Source organism: Cardiocondyla obscurior, linkage group LG10, assembly GCF_019399895.1.
Source record: "Cardiocondyla obscurior isolate alpha-2009 linkage group LG10, Cobs3.1, whole genome shotgun sequence".
Taxonomy (NCBI): domain Eukaryota; kingdom Metazoa; phylum Arthropoda; class Insecta; order Hymenoptera; family Formicidae; genus Cardiocondyla; species Cardiocondyla obscurior.
Genome location: NC_091873.1, coordinates 1,468,287 through 1,493,398, shown reverse-complemented (window position 1 = coordinate 1,493,398; position 25,112 = coordinate 1,468,287). Strand labels below are relative to the sequence as shown.

General features: G+C 33.0%; 5 protein-coding genes across 7 annotated transcripts; 4 read left to right on the top strand and 1 right to left on the bottom strand.

Moving 5' to 3' along the window:
• Positions 1-1,230: 1,230 nt before the first annotated feature.
• Positions 1,231-10,679, top strand: Brf (Brf RNA polymerase III subunit). 2 transcript variants are annotated; one of them, XM_070662523.1, is made up of 16 exons: positions 1,231-1,457; positions 1,548-1,722; positions 1,917-2,130; positions 2,271-2,355; positions 2,436-2,572; positions 2,828-2,932; positions 8,404-8,553; positions 8,627-8,720; positions 8,806-8,938; positions 9,039-9,135; positions 9,231-9,380; positions 9,484-9,557; positions 9,627-9,858; positions 9,960-10,110; positions 10,181-10,386; positions 10,506-10,679. In XM_070662523.1, exons 3-16 carry the CDS (start codon positions 1,917-1,919, stop codon positions 10,631-10,633), a joined length of 1,956 nt encoding a protein of 651 aa, XP_070518624.1. In that variant the 5' UTR covers positions 1,231-1,457; positions 1,548-1,722; the 3' UTR covers positions 10,634-10,679. The 2 variants fall into 2 exon arrangements, with proteins under 2 accessions (XP_070518624.1, XP_070518625.1); XM_070662524.1 differs by lacking the exon at positions 1,231-1,457 and having other exon boundaries at positions 1,473-1,722.
• Lute (BTB/POZ domain containing protein 3 lute) lies at positions 3,299-7,925 on the bottom strand. The gene is made up of 7 exons (XM_070662531.1): positions 7,620-7,925; positions 7,075-7,359; positions 6,855-7,002; positions 6,375-6,591; positions 4,539-4,725; positions 4,270-4,448; positions 3,299-4,197 (listed from the first exon to the last, which is right to left on the bottom strand). Exons 1-7 carry the CDS (start codon positions 7,714-7,716, stop codon positions 3,733-3,735), a joined length of 1,578 nt encoding a protein of 525 aa, XP_070518632.1. The 5' UTR covers positions 7,717-7,925; the 3' UTR covers positions 3,299-3,732.
• Positions 10,680-11,115: 436 nt separating the features above from the next.
• On the top strand, positions 11,116-13,091 carry LOC139106060 (putative gustatory receptor 28b). The gene is made up of 6 exons (XM_070662539.1): positions 11,116-11,474; positions 11,664-12,063; positions 12,186-12,386; positions 12,458-12,520; positions 12,606-12,695; positions 12,793-13,091. Exons 1-6 carry the CDS (start codon positions 11,116-11,118, stop codon positions 12,943-12,945), a joined length of 1,266 nt encoding a protein of 421 aa, XP_070518640.1. The 3' UTR covers positions 12,946-13,091.
• Positions 13,092-14,119: 1,028 nt separating this feature from the next.
• Sumo (Small ubiquitin like modifier) lies at positions 14,120-15,903 on the top strand. The gene is made up of 3 exons (XM_070662538.1): positions 14,120-14,307; positions 14,423-14,548; positions 14,931-15,903. Exons 1-3 carry the CDS (start codon positions 14,290-14,292, stop codon positions 15,066-15,068), a joined length of 282 nt encoding a protein of 93 aa, XP_070518639.1. The 5' UTR covers positions 14,120-14,289; the 3' UTR covers positions 15,069-15,903.
• Positions 15,904-16,569: 666 nt separating this feature from the next.
• On the top strand, positions 16,570-24,592 carry Taf1 (TATA-box binding protein associated factor 1). Of its 2 annotated transcripts, none has more exons than XM_070662520.1 (16): positions 16,570-16,716; positions 16,800-17,252; positions 17,462-17,874; positions 17,987-18,220; positions 18,338-18,469; positions 18,547-19,721; positions 19,842-20,104; positions 20,268-20,629; positions 20,713-21,954; positions 22,046-22,288; positions 22,407-22,845; positions 22,937-23,079; positions 23,180-23,317; positions 23,562-23,691; positions 23,760-23,963; positions 24,179-24,592. In XM_070662520.1, exons 2-16 carry the CDS (start codon positions 16,901-16,903, stop codon positions 24,400-24,402), a joined length of 5,694 nt encoding a protein of 1,897 aa, XP_070518621.1. In that variant the 5' UTR covers positions 16,570-16,716; positions 16,800-16,900; the 3' UTR covers positions 24,403-24,592. The 2 variants fall into 2 exon arrangements, with proteins under 2 accessions (XP_070518621.1, XP_070518620.1); XM_070662519.1 differs by having other exon boundaries at positions 17,987-18,232.
• The last annotated feature ends 520 nt before the right edge of the window (positions 24,593-25,112 follow it).

Below are 25,112 nucleotides of genomic sequence, written 5' to 3'. Positions count from 1 at the left end.
TGTAATACATTTGCACCCGTTATTACCTACTTTTTATTGTTAGAAAATAAAAAAAAATGTTTTTTTAATTATTTAATGTACTATGCTATTTCCTTTAATTCTTTTTTCTCCACATTGTTTATTAATGGATGATGATAAAAAAATGCATGCTTTTACGTAATGCAGTATTTTAGAATCTACACTTGTTGCAATGCACGCTTTTGAAATACTTTATCTAGGAAAATCATAAGTTACTAATAATTTAAACGTTGAAAATGTTAACGTTTCCAAAGAGCAATATATAAGAATAACTTTTAAAATATGTATTTATAAAGTACGATAAGCTAAACACTTTAAAATATTTTTTTTAAGTTGCAGTACTTCTTTTTCATTCTTATTCAACCTTTGTCTGTCTTTATCTTAATGCACTGCATGAAACTTTTATTATTTTCAATCACTACAGCAGCAACGTTACTCGTTATCTCGACTTTATGAATTATTTTCCGTATTGAATCGACAAAGATAACCGAAAGAAAATTAAAATTGCAACTTTGACACAAGTTATTCATCGCTCAAAGAAAAACTAATATTCCAATCGACGCTGGATCGAGATCAGCATTGTTAGAAAATGATTAATTCGATGGAAAAAACGCTTTTTTTTTTTACCATCACACATGCGTGGAACGACATATTCGTAACGCCCAGTCGTGATTTTGCGAGATCTTTCGACGCATTTTCTAGCAAAGCTAACGTAAAGTATACGAGCTGTCTACTCACCATGCGAAAGAAGATGCCGGGAGGTCGAAAGACAGGGAAAACTTGAAGCTGACGAGAGCCTTCTGGAGAGTCGGCACGCTGCAGGAGTTTCAAATACCCGAGGAAGAAGCCGAACCGGAGCGGCTTCAGTAAGTTGAGCACAGAACAGGAGACGTCGGAGAACGAGCACTTCGAGAGTAGTCACCAGAGTCATTGTAGGACCAGCTGCTAAATCCCGTAGCACTAGACACACACATATACTGTATTGTAAAAAAAAGAACCGGAGAAAATCGAAAACTGTGCCGCGGCGTACGGCGAGATTGCGCGACGAAAGTAATTGCACACTTGCGGCCGTTATGACTTACAACTGTATTCGCTGCACCAAGCGCCGCCAATTCGAGCCGAATTCAGCCGATGATACACCCGCGCGGTCGTGCAGCCTTACCGACCAGCCGTACGCCAGCTTCATTTTGCTGCTCATATTTTATGTTTGAAATTTGTAGAAATTAAAGATTTTACTATATATTTACCAAAATCCTTTTTATCGGGAATAGTTCTTAATCGCGATAACGAGTCGAGTTTAACTTATTCGTAAAATATATTGTGACGTTTGCTGCGGTGACGGCTGCTAGGCGCTAGCATACGTGAGCTGCGTGAGTCTAGTGTGGTGTGCGTCGAGTCGCAACTTTAACCTAAGGGAGCTAAGAGATAATGTTTTAATCGTGAGTCTGTTTGCTAAAAAATAGAGATTAGTACTTACAGCCGATTGCTGTTTGCCCGGTTTCTCATTTAGATTGTTTGGTTCGTTGTAGAGAAAATGAAGATGTGTTTTAACAAAATCGACGCTGACGTTTGTAACATGTGATCCATCTACAACATGAAGTATACAATGACATTTCTGTAAACTCGAATCAACATACTTTAATTGATTACGCATATGTTTATTCTCTTTGGTGTCGAAAAAATCGCACATTAATCGCAATCAAGGTACGTAGCACGCCTATATTTATTTTATTAATTTTTTTAACGAAGACTAAAATGAGGTTATGAAGCCTTAACAATAGTAAAGTAAAAAGTGCTAGACAATACCTCAGTAGCACGTCAAAAAAGTTTTTTTCATTAATTTGATACTTATATGTTGTTAATTTTATTTTCGCTAATATTAATTATTGTTTCATCAGATGTCTGGAAACAAGTGTCGCAATTGTGGGTCTACTAATATTGAGACTGATCCAGGACGCGGCGATGCAATTTGTATGGAATGTGGTTTTGTATTAGAGGACTCGGTTATTATTAGCCAAACAACATTTGAAGAATCATCCTCTGGCAAAGTGATGGTACTAGGACACTTTGTTGCTAATGATAGCACAGGCAGTGCTACAAATTTTGGTGCACGTAAGTATTTTTTAAATAATATTATAATTTATATGCAGAATTGATTAGTTAAAAGTTAAAAAGCTACTCAATTAATTTTATATTATAAATATTTTTCCAAAGATAATAAAATATTCACAAAATGTACTTCTTGCTTACAGCTTATTATGTTAATGGAAAAGAATCTAGAGGAATTACAATACAAAATGCACGGAAAGGTATAACACATCTTTGCCTGCAATTAGGGTAAATTAATTTTCATAATACATAAAATAAAAAAGATTATTTAAAACAATTTTTTTATAAATCTAAAATTTGTATTCTAGCTTAAATCAAAATTGCATTGACACGTCCGTAAATTTTTATAAAATGGCTTTGAGTCACCATTTAACACGAGGAAGGAAACAAGCTCACAACCAGGCTGCTTGTGTGTATATTACCTGCCGCATCGAAAGAACTGAACGTATCCTTTTGAAAAAAGTCTAAAAGACAAAACGTGTTTCGATAATGTAAAAGTATAGTTACAAACTACTTACATATATTTTTTTTTTTTTTTTCAAATATCCGTATATCGAGTTCAGACAATTATATAAATTGTTTTTTTTTTTTTTTTTTTTGTACAAAACTCTAATGGAGCAATAGATAAAAAGAAAAAGGTAAAAAAATATTAATTCTTAACAGTTAACGTATATACATATATACGTATGTATATATATAGACATGCTCATCGATATCAGTGATGTTCTTCATATATGTGTTCACGAACTTGGACGGACATATCTACGATTCACCCAGGCTTTATGTATCAACATACCTGCAGTGGGTGAGTAAATGCATAATATTATTACATAATACATTTATTTTCTCTATTTTATCGAATATAGTATATGTATAATTCAAATTAAAATTTATATGTGTAATAAAAATATGATTTCTAAATGAACTGTTTACTTTGTAATGCACGTGTATATTAAAATTCGATATAGCACTTTGCGTTTAAAATGAGTTTTTATTGATAACATTACGTTTTAATCATACATATATATATTATATTAAATTAAGTGAACTTAATTGGCAATAATAAAGAATAGTAATTTGGTATATATTGGCATAAAAATTTAAAGATATATAAATTTTAATCAATATAATTGTATCTCGTTTATTAATAGACACGAGATATCAAATAAAGTTCAGTTAACGTCTTTATTTTTAAAAAAGGATAATTTTGCTGAGATATCCGCAACACCATAAATCAACTGTGTATTTACAATAGAGAAAATAGTTTTTCTATAAGTAGAATCGATAATATAGCTGTGTATCTGAAAATATTAGACGCAGTATTCTTTTTCTATTTATCTCTATTGTATCTTTTTTCAGAATTTCCCAAAAAGTATTTTTTATTTGAAATCTAAATATATTCTCGAATATTGAGTATTTCAGAACTATTCTTATTTGACATTTGAATTATTTGAATTTAAATCTGAATATATTTCGTTGAAATATACATTTCTCTCACACACATCGCAAAACTTTATCTGCCAACTGTATTCTCAACGAACATCATCTAAATGTCTTTTTATTGCAAATCAACAATTAAACCACAAGTTCTGTCGCGATCTTCCGTCAATCGTCGGATGGTGGCCCGTAGAATATTAATTCGGGAATTTGTCCTCCTTGAACACCGGTGCCGTTGGTACTCTCAGAACTACACTGAAACTGGAAGTTTACACTGCCGACTATCGCTTCCGACATACCTTCTTGACCGAAAAAGCTTAGTTCACCACCGTCTAATATTGCACTTGCCGTGTATGAACATTCTGGCTCGATTTGTATCGGATTCTCAAAGTATACATGAAATGTGTTGCTTGAACCATCGGAAAAAAACTTGGTGTTGTTTTCCGCCAGAATATTTCCGAGTCTCTTTAATTCTATCTTGACATTATAATCGGCAGCACCAGACGAGCTTCCATACAGACCAAAACCCACTACGAATATTCTCTTATCCACACTGAATTGAATTGAGTCGCAACGGCCTCTGTATCGCCATTGATTTGACCTGTATGCACAGGACTGAAATCTGTGACAAATCTGCAAACGATTTAATTAAAATAATTTCCGAAGTTTTACATGTATCATTACTTTGTCATATATGTGACTTACCTGAGTTTTTAGCCCTTGACGCGATTTGATGGGAAAACAAAGTTGTGGCTTATTACTGGCCGTAAAATGCAAAAACAAATCGATTGTTTCTTGATGTGTTAAAATTCCTGTCTGAGCCGCACTGTTCGCGAACTCCTCAAGACTCATAGCAGGAAGTCTAATTAAATACAAGGCAGATCCTAGAAATAAATAAAAAATATGTACACACATGTGTGCATAGAGTAAAGAAAATAGTTGGAAAAGAGAAATTATATTACTCTCTGACTTACCCAACAGTTGTCTTTGATTAGCGGGAATAGGCTCGAGATCTTGCCGTATGCATTCCGCAGAGGCCCATCGTAATGCAGCATCCCATATGTGGATTTCTTTGCAGTTTAATGTCTCTCGAGATAAGACAGATTCGAGTGTGTGAATATCAATATCCACAAAACCATCAGATCTTAGGGCCATTTCCGCCTGTCATACAATAGATTTTACTTAATATTGATGTTTGATACATATTACTGTTATTTAATAATAATATTTGTCATTTGTAATGTGCCCCAAAAGTTTCTTTAGCATAAGTTTTATTTGATAAATACGTATAGTATTACTAAATTAATTTGAAATAACTATAATCTTTTTCTGTTGACTAATATCGACAAGAACAAAAAAAAAGATCGCTTTTTAATAAATTATTTGAGTTATTTGTGTCAGAGCTTATATAAATAAAATTCCATGATACATCACATCTGCATGAAAAATTATAAATGGACGTTGAGATATCACGCATAAAAATAGCTATAATAATTTTAGAAAATAATTATATATTTTTATAACAAAATAAAGAATCAGCAAAATATAAATATGCTACTAGTTAAAAATTATATTTTGTGTGGAGGGAATTATGTCGTTACAAAATCGATCATAAAATATAATAAACATTTCCATTGTTTATTGAAAAACGGTCAATTTTATTCAAATTATTTCGCCTTATTTAATTATTACACTTAATACAAAGTTTATGAAATTATTCTTGGTAAAAGTATTTATTATTAATAATTAACATGTATTTAAAAAATTTGCAGTCTTTTTCAAAATAAACATTAATTCACATTAATATATGCTACATACATTTAAATTAGTGTATGTAGAGCTCATTGTACTCATATTAAAATGTTAATACAAAAAAAAATGTAATAAAAATCTATTAGACTATAGTCACATTTATAATTGATTGCTGAATGATGATATAATCTCTTTGCAATGCTTGTTGCATACTTCTATATATGTATATATATTTATATATATAAGTTCTGCCAATTATTTTAATTCTAAAAAAAGCTTAAAAAGCATACAGAAATTATGCGCACCTTCTTCAAAATCCAATTAAAACATAATCACTAGAAGGCACTGCACTACTTTCGTGACATCTTACGTATAAGTGAGTGCCGCATTAGTATAGATGTCAATTTTGGAACACAAAATTATTTATGGCAAATATTATTATAATATAAATTCAACTTTAAAAGGAATCAAAATAAATTATATTCTGCTTGTTTTCTATTTAAGCAATCACATGCTTTAAGAGATTCAATACAATTAAATACACATTTAAAAAATTCCTATCGATTCTCGTTCACTTTTATTTAACTAATTACTCGATTGATATTTGTCGCTGTACCGGTAACATCATTATGGTTGCTTTTACCGCGCTCGTATTCATCTAATAAATTATCTTGATACATTATATTTTGCGTGACTTCAATCTGATCTAATTTATTGTCCGGAAAGTAAGGTTCACTTCGTGTTCGGAAAAGTGAGAGAGAAAAGTGCTCATCTGCGAGGACATTTGTACAACAATCATTTTCCGAGAGACTCAAACAGTGCGGCACTATCGATAATCTGCCTTTAAAACTTTCGCAATTGTCATCGTTCAATCTGCCATTGCTTTTACATGTGCGTCGATATCGCAAACTGTCGAATTTATTGTCATAAACACAAGAATGTAAGCTCGAAATATGATTGACCGAGTCACTAGAGGGACTTGAGTCATCTTCGAGCGTTCTATCCAAGTTCTTGTCACTCAAAGTAATGGTTCTTAGCGTCCGTTGCATTTGACTTACTTGTGCATCAATCACCTCCCAGCAACGTTGCATGAGATTGGGTTCTTCGAACAGGCGAGATTGACTTAGAAGCAGGCACGCGTTCTTCGCCGTAAGACTCGTTTCCAAATAATTAACACATGCCCGTGCCAAATGTGGAACTATATATTTTTTCGCGACGTATAACGTCGCCAGAACTGTATCTGCTTCTAGCTGCACTTCGTCGCAGTACATATACCTAAAACAAAACGTATATTGCAATATCATACAAAACTTTACGAATGACTATGCTGTGAAAGAATATGACTTTCAATTCTGAATTAATTCATATTATTTTATAATTTTCTTCCGAAAAGTTCTTTACTATTTATTAGTCTCCAAATTCCAATAATTTAATAAACTTGTGTAATGTGAAAAAAAAGATCAGTAACTTAATTTATTCTTAGCATAGCTTTTTAAAGAAATGCTTCAAAATTGTAATTTTTTACTTATTACGCTTACCTCAATAATGCGAGAAAAGCTGCTGGTTCAACATCAGGCACTTCTATGTCTCTTTTATTTTCTGGTAACCCTCCATAGAACATGGCATAAAATACTGAACTACCAGTTGCGAGAACATATTTATGTGCTGGTATAGTTTGTGTATGACCTGTAATATTATGATGAGATACAATACCTTTCTAAACAAAATTAACGGAAAGGAAAAAACTTGACTAAGTACCTGGACTGCCAACAATAAATATAATATCGGCCATAAGATGATTATTGAACATGGCCGCGTTGCGTTCTCGCACTGTAGGCTTTGTCGCTTGCCAATTGGGATCTTGAGTGCAATCTCCGGGTGATGGTAAATTTAACTGCGTCACGGGTGACGACAGGGAAGACAGGGGAGACGCAGGAGCGCTCAATGGCTGATTCACCGTGGTGCCTTCGCGCTGTAAGACGATAGATGAGGAAAGTGGACTCACCGACGGTGGTGAATCTGATGTATTGTTTGGAGATTCCGCTAAAATTAAATAATAATATTAACAATTTTTCCTTGTTACATGACAATTTAATTGACATTACGTAACAATGGTACAGATATAAATAAAGATAAACAAATTGAATTAAAAAGCTAATTCCATACACGTAGGTAGGAAAGAGTTGCTCTTTCTTTCTCTTTTTTTTTCTCATTCTTATTTTTTATCTCTCTTTCTTTCTCTCTCACTCATTCATACCCTTATACCCTCACATCCTCACACCCTCACCCTCACCCTCTCTCACCGTTCATCCAAGCATTAGTCTGTTTGACCGCGACGTTGTCCTGAAAACGCTTCATTGGCTTCGTGGAGATCTTAGAATAGAGATTCGACATTGCCATCGTCGTCGCCGCTCGAAAGTGGCGTCACGGCTCTTCCTCTGCCGTGCCAAGCTCCTTTCGTCTCGGAAAATTCACAAAACTGTTGCGGACGATGGTGCGTCGTCGGCTAGACAGCCGCCATTTTCAATACTTGACACTGCTTGACACACGTTTGGGCGGCGGACGCTGGCGCTGGCCTGGCACGGGTCGAGCAATGTCGCTATCCACCACCCACCACTCTCGCCAACGTTATCACATGCCGTGTCGGTCGATAAACATCGCGAATGAAGAGAATGTGGAAGGGGCAAAAGAATAATTGCATTAAATGTTATGGAATATAGGGAGGATATGCAATAACTAGCCACCACATATGATTATAATTACTTTCAATTGTTTCAATCATGCATATAAAATGATGTCTTTTTTATTCTACAGTTGCGTAAATAATAATAAATGTAAAATAACGTTTGAGTATGATAAAGTAGTACAAACTTAAACTACAGTTTTTTAAATTGTAAAATAAAAAAAAAAAAAAAAAAAATTATATGTATATTAATATTAATTTTAAATATTTTGCGCTTAAAAAAAGATATCGAATAATAATAAACGAAACAAACATATATCTATAAATTTAATAAAATTATAATGAAACCAATATATGAGTTAATTTAAATTTATTTTACATTATGGAATATTTCTTTATTGTAGATCCTTGCTTGTACATCATGAGATTTGCCCACAAGCTTGAGTTTGGCGATAAAACGCATGCTGTATCTATGACAGCTTTAAGAGTTGTTCAAAGAATGAAAAGGGACAGTATTCATAGTGGTCGTAGACCATCAGGTCTATGTGGTGCAGGTAAATTACTTCATCAATTATGACAGTAACTTATTTAAATATGCATATTTAAATTTTTTTTGTTCTATTACAGCATTATTAATAGCTGCACGATTACACGAGTTCAGCAGATCAACTATTGATATTATAAAAATTGTCAAAGTACACGAATCTACTTTACGTAAAAGGTAAAACTTTTTAAATATATATGTAATATTTCCACTACAGCATCATGTGTGATATGGTAATCCCTTTCTCTTTTTTTATTTATAGATTGATGGAATTTGGGGATACACCATCCAGTGCTTTGACACTAGATCAATTTATGACTGTGGATTTGGAAGAAGAACAAGATCCTCCAGCTTTTAAAGCAGCTCGTAAAAAAGATAGAGAACGTTTACAAAAAGTAAGAATTTTTTTTATTTTAATATTTGCCACTTGAATGTTTTAATATCAAATTATTTTATATAATACTTTCATATTTTAATGTTTTTTTTTTCTTTAAGTTAGAAAATATAGATATGGAAATAAGTGAACTGCAAGCAGAAATTGATAGACAGTTAGAAGATTATAGAATGGGAAAATTAAAAAAGAGGAAGGATGGTAATTTGGTATTTTTATAGCATGCACAATTTACTAGCAATAGACACATAAAAAAAACTCCTAATTTATTGAGCTATACTTGATATTTTTTGCAGTATCTTCGATAGAGAGCGAAGATGCAGATAGATTTATTCGCGCAAGTAATTTTAGTATAATCCAACAATATGTCGAAAACAACATTGATGATCCTGATCAGAAAGATACTGTTTTAAGTGAAAGTAATAGTTCACTTATAACTGGATTAGGTAAGAAAAGGAGAAATTATATATGTATATATTTATATAAAAAGTTTATATTATTTTATATTGTATATTTAATCAATAATTACTATTTTATTACTCTATATAGGCCCGGATATAGCATCTATGATGACTACGAGTGATCACTCGAATGAAGTTAAGGAAAGTGATAATTTTGAAAATGTAAGAATAATTTTTTTTAATCTTATTGAATTAAATTATAATTCTAACTATTATTATTATTATTTATAGCCATCTGAGGAAATTTACACGACTGATTTCGATGATGAAGAATTAGATAATTATATTCTTTCGGAAAAAGAATCGCAATCCAAATCTGCCCTTTGGAATAAAGTAAATGCAAGTTATCTTATTCAACAAAAAGAAAAGGCAGAAAAACTTTTAAAGGAAAAAGAAGAAGGCAAACCTGAGAAAAAAAGAAGAAGAATAACGAAAAAGCATAAAACTCCGGCGAATACTGCAGGTAAATTGATTTCAGTATTTTTTACTTATATTTGTTATTTGTAATTATATTTGTTATATTTGTAACTTATTAAACCTTTTTCCATTCTTTTTTCTATTAAGGCGAGGCAATTGAAAAAATGTTACAAGAGAAAAAAATATCATCTAAAATAAATTATGAAGTATTAAAAAATCTAAATAATCAACAGCAAAGCAATCAAGAGTTACTGGCTTCGAACACGTCAGAGTTGGACGCAATAAATTTCAAAAAACCGTTAGTATTATATCATAATTGCAATGAAATTGATTAATGGATATTTAATAATTTTTGTTTATACATATAGGGCGTCGGTCAATTCTACACTAAAATCAGAAAGTTTATTAACGAAAAAATATCGTTTTGCTAAACCAAACACTCAACAAATAAAAAAAACATTAAATAAAAAGCTTGATGAAAAATGTGAAGCTAAAAAAGAGGATGAAGGGATCACAAAGAAAGAAGTCAACTCAATGGAAACGGATACAGCTATAGTGGACACATCTGAAATCGGTTATACAATCTTTGCCTATCTTCATCTTTATTTTAACAACCTATCATTATGGAGTTTTTTTTATTATAATGGAAATGTCCCTTCTGCATTCATTTTATTGCATATATTTTTTTTACAGTGTATGATAATGACGATTATCTTGATGAAGAAGAAGCTGATGCTACGGAAATGTCACTTGGACAAATGCTCGAGTCTCATACAACTTCCGAGGGCGAGTTTTGTGATGATGGTTATGAATACGAATAGGAACTTAATTATCATGTAGGAAAATATACCATGACTTTATTTATCATATGTCGTTAAATATTTCTGTTTAGTTAGTTTTAAGCTTTTCTCTTATTCTACATCGTACAGTAATATGAATATACATCTTACATGCGCTTTTAACTTACTGTTATATTAATTATAAAATATCTCTTCAAGATATAATAACAACAAATTGATATTGAAATTATATTTATTTTTCGACGTATATTAACACCTTGTGTTATTTACGATAACGTGCGTTCATTTTCTTGGCGATCAATAAAGTACTACGATCGAAACTGACGATAAAATCATAAACCTCAGCGTACAATGTACCAGTATGATTTCTGTCACGCACTCGGTATATAATTGTACAACCGTGAATAGTATTAACAAAGCTGTTTTTATTTAATATTAAATAAACATATAATGCCCGACATATTTTAATAGCAAATTAATTTCTTTAGCTTTTTTTTATCTCAATGAATCCAATTAAAAATTTACCGAAAACTCCAATGGATCTCAAGAAAAGAAAACTTTTAATTTCTACAAGTCAATCTTTCGAAAAAGTTGGAGGTTTCCTGGGAATTAGTCTGTCGACTTACATGGGCAGATTGTACAGTCTTGCGCTTATGCTATTTTTCATTTTTTTAAGTCGAACATCTTGGAGTATTATTTGCACTGGTCATTGTGAGAAACAACTTACCATAAAGTTTACGGTTTTATTATGGTATTCGTTAACGCTTCTGTTATTGCTGAGTGTGGTGGGCACATCTCTACTCCGCCCAAAGTATTTTACTTTTCCTTTTCAAGAAATGTTTATGGTGGATTCCATACTTGAGTAAGTTTCTTTTGTAAATTATATTACGTATATAGAAATTATATTAGTTAAGTTATAATATTTTATAATTGTATATCAAGCATACTTTATTACTATTCGCGATTTATATTTTATTTTGCGGTCTTTTTTTTCCTAATTTAAACATGTAGGTACATATTATATTACTTCATAGGTTGATTCACGTTTCAGATTGTATGGTGCACGGTTCACGGCCAAAGATATTTTTATCATAAAATATCTGCAGAATATTGGAGCAGCAGTAATAATGTTATTGGACATAGCACTAAACGTTCATACTGTATATTGGAATAGCACTTTTGAAATAACCAGCTTCTGCTTGTTTAACTTTTATTGCAGAATGTGCATGCTAGTGATGGATGGATTGTTCAGCCATCATATAAATAACATATATCTAAGATTCCGTGAGTTGAATAAGATCACAATACAACATTCAAGGGACAATCTATCAGTTTCCTGTATTGATTTTGATGTAAGCGCAAACTTAGGTAATAAATACAACAATGCTGTGGTAACTAAAATCCGTTCGATTCAACATCTTCATCATAGATTATATATTTTAGCGAAAAAGGTAACTTATCACAATGTAATTTTTTAATTACCCACAACTTAATAATTATAATTAATGTTATCAATTTAAATTATCATTTTTTGTAGTAATTTTATTAATATGAATACATTTTTTATTACCAGATAAATGCAAATTTTGGTCTTCAAAATCTCATCATGTCTGTTATCTCTTTGTCTGTTATAATTTATTTCCTCCATGATGCATATTACAACCTTATACAGGGTATAAACGTTAGTTATTTAATACCTCATGTATACTTAATATCCTTCCATGTTGTTCGATTTTTTTACACTAGTTATGTGTGTCAGCGATCAAAAAATGAAGTTGAGTATTAGTTAAATTTTTCTTGATGAAAAACAAACTAAAAACGTGATTTTAATATTGTTATATTTAGTTTCAGAAGATGGCGATTATTTTGCATGATGCTTTCCTAGAATATAAGTCATTACGAGCTGAAGTAAGTAAATTACTTCAGTATCACATTTTTAAGACAAAATATTTTTAAATACTTCCTTATATATATGTATATTTATATAATGTAGGTAGTCCACTTTTCACTTCAGCTGGTTCATGAGAATTTAACATTCACAGCTTTAGGACTGTACGAGATAGATATTCCTCTCATGTGCTCTGTAAGCAAAAACTTATTACTTTACTTGCATATTAATAACATATACAATGTGTAACATAACAATGTAGAATGTATTAAATAAAATTCTATTCTTTTAGGTGGTTGGAGCTATAATAACGTATTTCATTATGGTCATTCAACTTGACACCAAATTTCCTTCTGTAATTCAAAATGTAACTGTTATTAACAGTACTATTACAACTACAGAAGAGTCATGCCAATATTACAATTTTACAAGTGCTATCACATAATTTGTATAAACTTAAAGCTTTATAAATTAATTCATTATAAAAAAAAAGTTAAAAATTTAAAAAATTATGTTGCTTATGTAATTAAACATTGATTTATGATTAAAAAATACATTTTGTCTAATTTTGTGTGTATGTACGTAAATACATACATACAGTGACTGAACTATTTGATCAAATGTTTGATTATTGATCAAAATCGCATCAAATTTTTTAAAATAAACAGTGAAGAAAGAAAACTGTTAATTTTTTATTAAAATTAGTTAGTTTTATACAAAATTAAACGGATGAAATTAAAAAATAATGGTTCCATTTGTACTGCATCCTAAAAGAATGAAAAATGGCATTTGATCAAATAGTTCACTTTAAATAGTTTCCTTAAACTAAAGCCATTTTTTTCTTACATTTTAATATTTGGTGTAGCTTCCTTTTGCATTAATAACTGCTTTAATTCTACGAGGCATTGATTGTATCAAATTAATACAAGTGGACGCTGGAATTGAATTCCACGCAGCAACTACACAACGACGTTATCTTTCAACACGATAACGATCCGAAACACACTGCTCGGATCACCACCCAATGGCTCCAAAGTCAACGATTCCTAGTGTTGGGTTGCCCTCCACAGTCTCCAGATCTGAACCCGATTGAACATCTCTGGGGTGAGCTCAAGAAATCTTTGACTTTGGAGCCTCGTTGTACGACGTTGGACGAACTATGGAATCGCACAAAAGCTGCGTGGAATTCAATTCCAGCGTCCACTTGTATCAATTTGATACAATCAATGCCTCGTAGAATTAAAGCAGTTATTAATGCAAAAGGAAGCTACACCAAATATTAAAATGTAAGAAAAAAATGGCTTTAGTTTAAGGAAACTATTTAAAGTGAACTATTTGATCAAATGCCATTTTTCATTCTTTTAGGATGCAGTACAAATGGAACCATTATTTTTTAATTTCATCCGTTTAATTTTGTATAAAACTAACTAATTTTAATAAAAAATTAACAGTTTTCTTTCTTCACTGTTTATTTTAAAAAATTTGATGCGATTTTGATCAATAATCAAACATTTGATCAAATAGTTCAGTCACTGTATATACATACATATATATAAAGAAATACACCTATAGTTGTAAAATAAATGTTCTGCTGAACGCAACCATTTGCACAAGATGGCGATGTCGTAGCCGCCGTTTTGAGGAAGAAGCGGGATTTTGCGGTGAATTTACGTTCCAGGAGTTTTTCACGTTACAAATCAAGTGCATAAGCGATTGAGCTATTTTATCGTCAACACAATTATTCGGTGACTCTCAATAAACACGCTCAGCTCTTTAAAATCGTGGCATTATGTCGGACGAGAAAAAGGTAAACGTTTCCCTTTTCCTCTTAACTGAATCTAACCTATAACGCCGATTATTTACGATATACGTCGTGGCGTCTCCCGCGCGGGTCTTACGCTAATCGTCCTTTGTTCATGCAGGAAACGAAAACGGAGTCGGAGCATATAAATCTGAAGGTGTTGGGCCAGGACAACGCGGTAGTTCAGTTTAAAATTAAGAAACACACACCCTTACGCAAACTGATGAACGCATACTGCGACCGTGTAGTAAGTATCATATTTTTTTTTCTTTCTTTAATTTTATTTTTCTATTTTTTTTTTTTTTTTAATATCTTTAACACATGATTGTATACATGCATTAATTTTAATTTTGTAATGGCTAATGTCTTTTATACTGAATTGTGGAAAAAGATGAGCATTACAATTGAGTATGAAATTGTGATACTATGTTTCAAAATATACATATGTGTGCTAAGAAAGAATTTGTATTTTTATATTATATTGAATTATAATATTTTCTGATATGACAATTTTTATGCTTCCTAGAGTTTTAAAGTTACCTGTGAAAATCTCATGTTTTTTATGTAAAAGTTGAAATTGATAATTCCATTCCAATTCCAATATTGTTGACATTGATATTGATTTACAGGGCTTGGCAATAGCAGCAGTAAGATTTAGGTTTGATGGACAGCCTATAAACGAATTAGACACACCTACTACATTGGAAATGGAGGAAGGGGACACAATAGAGGTGTATCAACAGCAGACTGGTGGTTTTTCGTGTTGAAACACAATGCATTGCATTAAAAAATGGACTAAATGAAATTTACTGTTCCAGCAGTGTTTACTATTAACAGAAAACACAATTTAAATTTTTTTCGTTTATCTTGATTTTATTCTACATAGAACTAAAAGTTATTGCATAATGTACAACTTTATCATTTAAGACATTTAAGTGATCGATTACTTATGAAAGATTAATCTCTGTCCTAGTTTTATTGTATTTTATTTTGTTTTCTATTCGTTGAGAATAATTATATATTTAATATTGTAAAAAATCTAATATATTTCTTTCAAATATCTAAAGATGCACATTATGCAATCAATTAAAGTTTTTATTTGATTGAATTGACTACTTACTATAAATTTAACACGATATATTCAAGTACAATTGTACGTGCAGTTCAGCATGAATACGCGAGCCTTTGTTACCGCCAAGAGGAAAAGAGAAAAGCGAAACATAAGTTAGTGAAAGAAATACACATTACACTCCACATTCAGAATCTTCTAAAAATATCGAGATTCCCTTTATATGTGAATTTTTATGCGAATTTAATATAATGACCGTTTTGATTAAATTTTCTATTAATTTCCTTCTCACTTTCAAATATCTTTCTATATTTGTAAAACGTGTACAGAATGATGTAGATTACAACCATGCATTTCCATTGATACCATGAGTAAAAGAGCTATTTGTTTATTAAGACTCCGGTTTTTATCTACCGTTTAAAATACCGAACTTTGTACCCGTACTGTCATTAAAAATTTTTACGTAACCCATGTTACTTTGTATATTTGAACAAAAATAAATTGTATGTTATCTTTTCTAAAAGAAAGAAAAACTCCATTTTTTTACAAGCGGTTCCGAGCTTACGTTTTTCATGTTTTAAGCGTACTTATGTAAGAAAGAAGCCGATATAATTCGTATTTTTGTTTAAGAAACTTATACGTGTAGCATGTACTTTTATCAAATGCTTTATTTTTTAATCGTACGAAAAAGTTAACACGAAAATCAACACTACATTCATTGATTCGTATATATTCTTTTTGGATAGATTCATGTGCCAGTAAATGCGTGGTTTTTACTTTTGTGTACAAAACTTTTTTCTGCGATTCAGGAATAAAGTTACGAAGTCTAAATATCGCTGATAAAAGTAACATATATCTTAGAATAAGTTTTACATGAATGTAAAATACATGTATTTAAAACACGTTTGCAAAAATGTAATTTAATTAATCGTCACGCTCCTCCAACTACATGAGAGAAGCAGATTGAAGTAAAATTTAAAATCTATATCAATTTTTATATTATTAATTCCTATTCTTTAGTTGAGATGCATTATTAAAAAATTAATTAGCTGATTTGGAGTCGGACGACTCCCATTATTACCTCGTTTTGCTGATAGTGGCGGCACTAGCGGCTCGTCGCTCGTAGCTCTCGCATGCGCAAGAAAACGCGTCTCATCCATCAACACTACTTCGTACTTCGTGGTACTTCGGAGCAGTTGACTCCTACTACGTCTATATATGCATGGAGGTCGCATTTTTGGTTATTAGTTGGTCATTATTTAGTTTCGTTCGTTTTGTGGATGGTTGATCACTGCAATTTGTTTAAATAATTAACACTCGCTGATGCCAAGTATAATTCGCACGAGGTAAAATTAATGCTATTCTACTGATCATAATAATGAATGAAAAACGGATGCTATTGCATACTAACTTTTTGATTGATTTGCAGAGCTATCACACATTTAGCAGGTTGATATTCATACGAATTTTACATTAAAATTGAATTTATTGTTAAATCTTAGTGAAAGAGAAAGAGAGAAGGAAAAAAAGATGGGGGATTCTGATGAGGATAATGACAAGGATTTGGCCTCTGGCCTGAACATTACTGGCTTCCTTTTTGGTAATATTGACGACAACGGTCATTTGGAAAATGATATCTTGGATCCTGAGGCTAAGCAACACTTAGCTTCTCTCAGTCGCCTCGGTTTGAGTTCCTTCATCAATGAAATGATGTCCAGTGACAATAATGCCGAAGAAAAAGAGAATGACAAAGCAAATGATAAAAAAGATGGTCAAAATGCAACTGCAAATGATACAGACATAGATTATTTAGCAAAATCACCTACAGCATTAGATTTCTCAGATATAAACGAATTGGCTGAAGATACAAATGATGAAATCTGTTAGTAGTTGCATTATGGATTTTTTAATATAAATATTATGTTAACCAATTTATTAACAGTAATTAATAAAGAGTTATAAATTATAATATTTGTTTTAGCTAAAAGTAATGGATTTGACAAGAAAATAGATTTTTTAATATAAATATTATGTTAAACAATTTATTAACAGTGATTAATAAAGAGTTATAAATTATAATATTTGTTTTAGCTAAAAGTAATGGATTTGACAAGAAAATAGATAAGGAAAATGCAGATTACGATGCCGACGATGAAGAAGTTATTAATAAATCAGATACACAATTAATGCCACCACCTCCAATACCAGAAGAGAAAGAAACATTGACAGCAGAAGAAGCAGAGGCTGCGCGTCAACGTAAATTGGAAACGCCCCTCGCTTCTATGTTGCCATCCAAATATGCAAATATTGATGTCACAGAATTGTTCCCAGACTTTCGGGCTAACAAAGTGCTTAGATTTTCACGACTATTTGGACCAGGAAAGCCAAGCAGCTTACCACAGATATGGAGAGGTGTAAGGAAACGACGTAAAAAGAAAAAACATCACGATGTTAAAGATTCGGATTCTGGCTCTGATCAGGATGACAAAAAACCTAAATTTAAGGTATAATTATAATTGTGTAAAGTATATGTTCTTAATTACAATTCTTGTAATTTATAAAATTAATTTTTATTTCTATTAGATCAAAATATTAATATTGCATTATTTGATTCAGGGTTGGATTATGCAGTATGGTTCCGAGCCAAGTACAGAGGAATGTCGTTCGGACGACGAAAATAAACTACTACGACCAGTAGAAGATAAAGAGCAGATCGGCAAAACGGGTGAGAATGGTGAGAATGGTGACATGGGACCTAAAGTGGCCGACTGGAGATTTGGACCCGCGCAGTTATGGTACGACATGCTAGAAGTTCCAGAAACCGGCGACGGATTTAATTACGGGTTTAAAGTGGGTGAAAAAGTACATATTTTATATATTTTTTATTATGTTGTGTTTGGTGTAGATTACACCTTGTTTAATGTATTTCTATTTTTAAATATACATACTTTTTTATTTTAAAATTAGGTGGAAGAGAAAGAAGAACAAAACAAACCGGAGATCAAAGACGAAGAGTCTACTGATGATGCCTTTTTAATGGTATCTCAGTTACATTGGGAAGATGATGTTGTTTGGAATGGAGACGATATAAAGCATAAGGTATAATTTTATATAAAGCGAATATATTATCACATGTTTGGGAAATATATGAAATAAATTAATTGTTTATTTGATAGGTAATGCAGAAATTGAACAGTAAGAATAATGCTGCTGGTTGGGTGCCATCGAGCGGTAACAGAACTGCACAGGCCTTCAGTCAGCCAGGAAAAGGTGCTCCAGTTACTGTAACACCTAACGTTAGATTAGCCACTTCACAAATTACAACGCCATTGCACATGCAATCTCAAAAAAATAAAATGAATATGGGCAAAGGAAACCAGCAACAACAACGAGAGGAAGACGACACTTGGTATTCGATATTTCCAGTGGAAAATGAAGAGCTTGTTTACGGTTTGTGGGAAGAGGAAGTTATTTGGGATCCCGAAAATATGAAAAAAATTCCGAAACCGAAAATACTTACATTGGATCCGAACGACGAGAACATAGTTCTAGGTATACCGGATGATATTGATCCTGCTCTTCTCCACAAAGATAACGGTCCACAACCTAAGGTAAAAATTCCACATCCACATGTCAAAAAGAGCAAATTATTGTTGGGTAAAGCGGGCGTCATTAACGTTCTTGAAGAAGACACACCACCGCCGCCGCCAAAGTCACCCGACCGGGATCCATTTAATATTTCAAATGACACATATTACATGCCTAAATCTTCAGAAACTACGCTGAGGTTGAAAGTCGGCGGTGGTAATTTGATACAACACAGCACTCCTGTGGTAGAGCTACGCGTGCCTTTTGTACAAACGCATATGGGTCCAATGCGATTGAGGAACTTTCACAGACCACCGTTGCGAAGGTTCAGCCATGGGCCGCTGGCTCATCCAGGACCGCATGGCGTCTTGCCCTTGCTAAAGCATATTAAAAAGAAAGCTAAACAACGAGAACAAGAAAGAATTGCTTCCGGAGGAGGTGATGTGTTCTTCATGAGAACACCTGAAGACTTAACCGGACGGGACGGCGAATTGGTGCTCGTTGAATTTTCAGAAGAACATCCACCACTCATGAATCAAGTCGGCATGTGTTCTAAAGTGAAGAATTATTATAAAAGAAGGGCAGGCAAGGATCAGGGACCGCAGACATATAAATACGGAGAAACGGCATACGCTCACACCAGTCCCTTCCTAGGAATTCTAACGCCTGGTCAAAGTATCCAAGCAGTCGAGAACAACATGTATAGAGCTCCAATTTACGAGCACAGAATTCCCGAAACCGATTTCGTAGTTATAAGAACAAGGTAATTAATATGCAGCCGTATTTATTTCGTAATTTAAAAACGTTCTTATTTTTAATTTAATAATTGTTCCTTTGCCTTTATATTTTTTAAATATTTATTTTTATTTTGTAATTTTTACAGGCAACAATATTATGTTCGAGAAGTGGACGCGTTATTTGTTGCTGGACAAGAATGCCCGCTTTACGAAGTTCCTGGACCTAACTCGAAGAGAGCAAATAACTTCGTACGAGATTTTTTACAAGTATTCATATATAGATTATTTTGGAAATCGCGCGATATTCCTCGACGAATTAGGATGGATGATATAAAGAAAGCCTTTCCGTCTCACAGCGAAAGTAGCATCAGGAAAAGATTAAAACTATGCGCGGATTTTAAGAGAACTGGTGCGTATTCGATATCAAATCAAATCTGTTATCTCTTTTTACAGTAAGAGCTGAAAAAACATAATAAGAATTATATGTATAAAAACTGGTGTTACTATTATACTTTGTTTTTAAGTAAATTTAGAAATGTTTAATCTCTCAAATATTTTTAAATGTTGAACAGGTATGGATTCGAATTGGTGGGTAATAAAACCGGACTTTAGATTACCTACGGAGGAAGAAATCCGTGCTATGGTGTCACCGGAGCAGTGTTGCGCTTATTTTAGCATGATTGCGGCCGAACAGCGTCTAAAAGATGCCGGATACGGTGAGAAGTTCCTGTTCACTCCACAGGATGACGATGACGAAGATATGCAACTGAAAATGGACGACGAAGTGAAAGTAGCACCATGGAATACGACGCGTGCTTATATTCAAGCCATGAAGGGAAAATGTTTGCTACAGTTAGCAGGTCCGGCTGATCCAACTGGCTGTGGTGAAGGCTTTTCTTACGTCAGAGTACCGAATAAACCAACTATTAGCAAGGTTTGTCCTGACAAACATTTAATAATTAAAATTATTAGTATTATTATTCATATTTTCATAAATCATAATATATTGTTTGATAGGAAGAACAAGAAGCTCAACCGAAAAGAACTGTGACCGGTACAGACGCGGACTTGAGGAGACTGTCCTTGAATAATGCAAAAGCATTGTTGCGAAAGTTTGGTGTGCCCGAGGAGGAGATCAAAAAGTTATCGCGTTGGGAAGTAATTGACGTGGTTCGAACTTTATCTACAGAAAAAGCGAAGGCTGGTGAAGAAGGCATGACGAAATTTTCACGCGGCAATCGTTTCTCTATCGCTGAACATCAGGAACGTTACAAGGAAGAGTGCCAACGAATCTTCGACTTGCAGAATCGCGTGCTGTCGTCAAACGAAGTATTGAGCACAGATGAAGGTGAGAGCTCAGAAGAGGACAGTTCGGATATCGAAGAAATGGGTAAGAATATTGAAAATATGTTGTCGAACAAAAAGACTAGCACGCAGTTGTCATTGGAGCGAGAAGAACAGCAGCGGCACGAGCTGCGGAAGATGTTAATGGGCGAGGCACAAGAACAAGAGAACAAGAAGGGCAAAGAAAGTAAAAAGAAAGACGAAGAAGACGATAGTCCAATTAATAACTTTAATGCACAGCAAGGTCGTGTGTTAAAGATTTATCGCACGTTCCGCAATCCAGAAGGTAAAGAGTATACGCGAGTCGAATTGGTGAGAAAGCCGGCTGTGATCGATACGTACATCAAAATCCGTAACTCGAAAGATGAGACATTTATCAAGCAGTTCGCCACATTAGACGAGGCGCAAAAGGAAGAAATGAAGCGGGAAAAGCGTAGGATTCAAGAGCAATTGCGAAGGATCAAAAGAAATCAGGAGAGAGAACGTACGTCGGGACCACCAATAATACATAGTAGCAGCATCAACAATTCGAGTAATAATATATTCGATCGCAGCAACACTAACACTCCAACTACCACTTCCTCGACTAGTATCCTTCCTTTCTGTAATTTTCAATCTTCTACTTCTTCCATTTCTCCACCAAAACATCCTAAACCGGAGGCATCACCTCCCAAACGTAAAAAACCTAAACTCAAACCAGATTTGAAACTCAAATGCGGCGCTTGTGGCAACGTCGGCCATATGCGTACCAACAAGGCCTGTCCGCTCTATCAGAATAGTATCGTTACAGCACCGGTTAACGTTGCAATGACCGAGGAACAGGAGGAAGAAATTGAAAAGCAGCTAAATAGCGATGATCAGGATCTTGTTAATGTCGATGGCACTAAGGTAAAGCTATCCTCAAAACTGATTAAGGTGAGATAAATAATATTTGATATTTAGAATTATTTATATTAATTAAAAAATTTAAAAAACTTGAAAATCTAATTTAAACTGTCTATTTTAGCATGCTGAAGAAATGAAAAGACGTACATTATTACTGAAAGTGCCAAAGGAGGCTGTAAATTCGAAAAAACGGAGAAAACCACCCACAGATGACCATTGTGATTATTTGAAACGCCACCAAAGACCGGTTAACAGACGTAGGACTGACCCGGTTGTCGTAATGTCGACAATGTTGGAAAGTATTTTAAACGAGATGAGAGATTTGCCGGATGTACAGCCATTCCTATTCCCAGTCAATGTTAAAGTAAACATTATATTTTATTTTATATAAATAGAAAATTAATTTTAAATAAAATAAAAATTATATAAAACTGTTATAAAAAATATTGCTTTACGAATGATGTATTATTATCTGTTATCAGGTAGTTCCCGATTATTATAAGATCATACAACGACCTATGGATCTGCAGACCATACGTGAAAATTTGAGGATGAAAAAATATCAAAGCAGGGAAGAATTCTTAGCGGATGTTAATCAGATCGTGGAAAACTCGACGCTTTATAACGGAGCGAAGAGTTCATTAACTGTGGCCGCTAAAAGAATGTTGGATACATGCGCTGAGAGACTCGGTGAAAAAGAAGATCGTTTAATGAGGCTGGAGAAAGCTATCAATCCTCTTCTCGATGATAATGATCAAGTTGCTCTTACTTTCATTTTGGATAATGTTGTCAACAACAAGTTAAAAACCATGACAGAAGTATGGGCGTTCATGAAACCAGTAAATAAGAAGATGGTGAAAGATTATTATAATATTGTTAAAAGGCCGATGGATTTAGAAACAATATCTAAAAAAGTTACTGGTAGGAAATTTAAATTTGTTAACATATGTGTAAAAGATATAAATTTGTAATTTATTTCCTTAAAATTAATTTCTTTTTAAAACTGTTTTAGCACACAAATACCACAGTCGTTATGATTTTCTTAGAGATATCGAACAGATTTTGGAGAATTGCACACTTTATAACGGCAAGGATTCTCCGCTTACGAATAAAGCAGAATTGTTGGTTAAAGTGTGTAAAGATACATTAGATGAGGTAAAGTGTGCAAGCATATATTATAAACATTTTTATGTTAAATACAAAAAACTAAAGATTCTTCAAAAACTGAAATAAAATATTCATGGTTTTGTTTTAGTATGATGAACATCTTTCACAACTAGAAAACAATATACTTCTTGTGCAAAAACGGGCGATGGAACAGGCAGAGATAGATTCTTCGTGGCTCTGTTCATATGATGAAAACTATACTATCTTGGAACCGGAATACAGAGGCGTAAGAAAAATTATATTTTACTGGCTATAACTATAAGAAACTGGCTACGTGTAATGTAAAGTGAGATCTAAGAGTCACTTTTGATTTTACGATTAATTCTCGTTGGCGAAATGAACAAAATAAAAATAAAAACTAGTGCTAAACGGCAAATGAAACGAACCGTGATATATCGAACACCACGTTTTAAATGCGATTCTATTCTTGCCATTAATTTTTTATAATAACGATTGAAATGTATTTTTAGAGTCAAACTAGTTCTCCAGAGAATCCATTTGGTAAAGCGCATATGGATGACTTCGATTTTGTCGATGTAGAAGGAGATATGGAAGCGGATTTGGATAGAAGATCGAAAAAAAAAGACGTACTCGAAGAAGGTAAAAATATATTCTACCTTTATCAAAGCTTGTTTAATATATATTTTTTTAAATTCTTTCTTTTCTAGATCTTCAATTCTCCAGTGAAGATGAATTTGATGAGGTACCATTTGGTACAGATGAACATTCGGAACAAAACGAAACGGAAGTGTTGGAGATTAGGGAAGATGGTGTCGTATTAGCGGACGATGATAGTCAGCAAGCCGCTGAAGCAATGGTTCAATTAGGTAATGTTGGTTTTTATATGGGTGAACAGCAACTGCTTCAACAAGGTACGAAAATCAATTTTTATACTATTATTAATTTAATTTATTGTATTTAATTTCTTAGTGATTGTATGCATATATATCCGTTTTTATTTATTATAATTTTATTATTTATTAAAATAATTATTAAAAATTTTATTTATTTTTTCTTATTTTTATTAAATTTATTATATATTATAAAATTTTTTTTTACTCTATAAATTTTGATTTTTTACTTATAGACGAAAGTATGGACGTCGATCCAAATTACGATCCGTCAGACTTTTTATTAGCTGGTTTGCCCGCAAGAGATGATAAAGGCGAGACTAAGATTCAGGATGATCTAGCCGTTTCCGAAAGCGATGACGATGCTGAGAACACTGTATCTAAACAGGATGAACAACAGAATCAGCACCAACAACTGCCTCAACCGGACGAGGACGTCGGTGGTGATTTATGGTTTTAAATGCAAAACTTTTGTTACTTTTGTTAAAATAATGTGCGATTTAATATATTTAATAATAGTTAGATATATTTAAAAATGCAAATTTTTAAGTTTACTCTGTAAAATCAAAGAGTTTGGAACTTCATACATTATGTGCATATACGTATAAGAGTCTGTAAATATAGAATAAAGTATTGTTTTTTTATCTATGTACGTACGTACCGTTATGTTGCATCGCTATTCTTATGTAAGTAACGTTTATTGTACTCACCGACAGGAATGGCGTTCATGGTGCTGCGACGGCGGCTAGCGTACGTGATCTTGGCGTGGTGTCCGTCGAATCTCACACGAATCGCGCACGTAGATGTGTTGCGGAGCACCGGTCACAGAGAACTGAGGGGGAACGCGGCTTACTAGTCCTACAGTCCTACTACACCTCCCCGCACTCGGCGGCTAAGAGAGGAGGAAGTCACGTACGCCAGCCGCCGTATCTGCCTTTCGCCGCTCGTTGCAGCAAATGCCATATCTGTCTTTCATTACACACAATTGTCATCACTTATAAATTTTTTTTTCTACTATTACAAATTTAATACTTCGACAAGAAAAAAGAAAGGTAATATAAACATTTACCATTTTTAGTTGCTTTATTGTTTTATATTAAATGTCTAGAATTAAAGATTTGTAATGGATGTTCACTGAGCGTTTGCACACAATTAAGCCTTTTAAAAAAA

What these genes read in the sequence shown, in the direction of transcription:
- Taf1 (XM_070662519.1), top strand. Translation starts at nt 16,901, where the DNA reads ATGGGGGATTCTGATGAGGATAATGACAAGGATTTGGCCTCTGGCCTG. An exon ending in ATAAACCAACTATTAGCAAG is followed by an intron (nt 20,630 to 20,712) that starts GTTTGTCCTGAC and finishes ATTGTTTGATAG; the next exon opens with GAAGAACAAGAAGCTCAACC. An exon ending in ACAGCAACTGCTTCAACAAG is followed by an intron (nt 23,964 to 24,178) that starts GTACGAAAATCA and finishes TTTTACTTATAG; the next exon opens with ACGAAAGTATGGACGTCGAT.
- Brf (XM_070662523.1), top strand. Translation starts at nt 1,917, where the DNA reads ATGTCTGGAAACAAGTGTCGCAATTGTGGGTCTACTAATATTGAGACT. An exon ending in ATTAAAAAAGAGGAAGGATG is followed by an intron (nt 9,136 to 9,230) that starts GTAATTTGGTAT and finishes TATTTTTTGCAG; the next exon opens with TATCTTCGATAGAGAGCGAA. An exon ending in GCAATAAATTTCAAAAAACC is followed by an intron (nt 10,111 to 10,180) that starts GTTAGTATTATA and finishes TTATACATATAG; the next exon opens with GGCGTCGGTCAATTCTACAC.
- Lute (XM_070662531.1), bottom strand. Translation starts at nt 7,716, where the DNA reads ATGGCAATGTCGAATCTCTATTCTAAGATCTCCACGAAGCCAATGAAG. An exon ending in GACTAATGCTTGGATGAACG is followed by an intron (nt 7,360 to 7,619) that starts GTGAGAGAGGGT and finishes ATTTAATTTTAG; the next exon opens with CGGAATCTCCAAACAATACA. An exon ending in GCTTTTCTCGCATTATTGAG is followed by an intron (nt 6,592 to 6,854) that starts GTAAGCGTAATA and finishes GTTTTGTTTTAG; the next exon opens with GTATATGTACTGCGACGAAG.
- LOC139106060 (XM_070662539.1), top strand. Translation starts at nt 11,116, where the DNA reads ATGAATCCAATTAAAAATTTACCGAAAACTCCAATGGATCTCAAGAAA. An exon ending in ATGGTGGATTCCATACTTGA is followed by an intron (nt 11,475 to 11,663) that starts GTAAGTTTCTTT and finishes TTCACGTTTCAG; the next exon opens with ATTGTATGGTGCACGGTTCA. An exon ending in TATATATTTTAGCGAAAAAG is followed by an intron (nt 12,064 to 12,185) that starts GTAACTTATCAC and finishes TTTTATTACCAG; the next exon opens with ATAAATGCAAATTTTGGTCT.
- Sumo (XM_070662538.1), top strand. An exon ending in ACGCATACTGCGACCGTGTA is followed by an intron (nt 14,549 to 14,930) that starts GTAAGTATCATA and finishes ATTGATTTACAG; the next exon opens with GGCTTGGCAATAGCAGCAGT.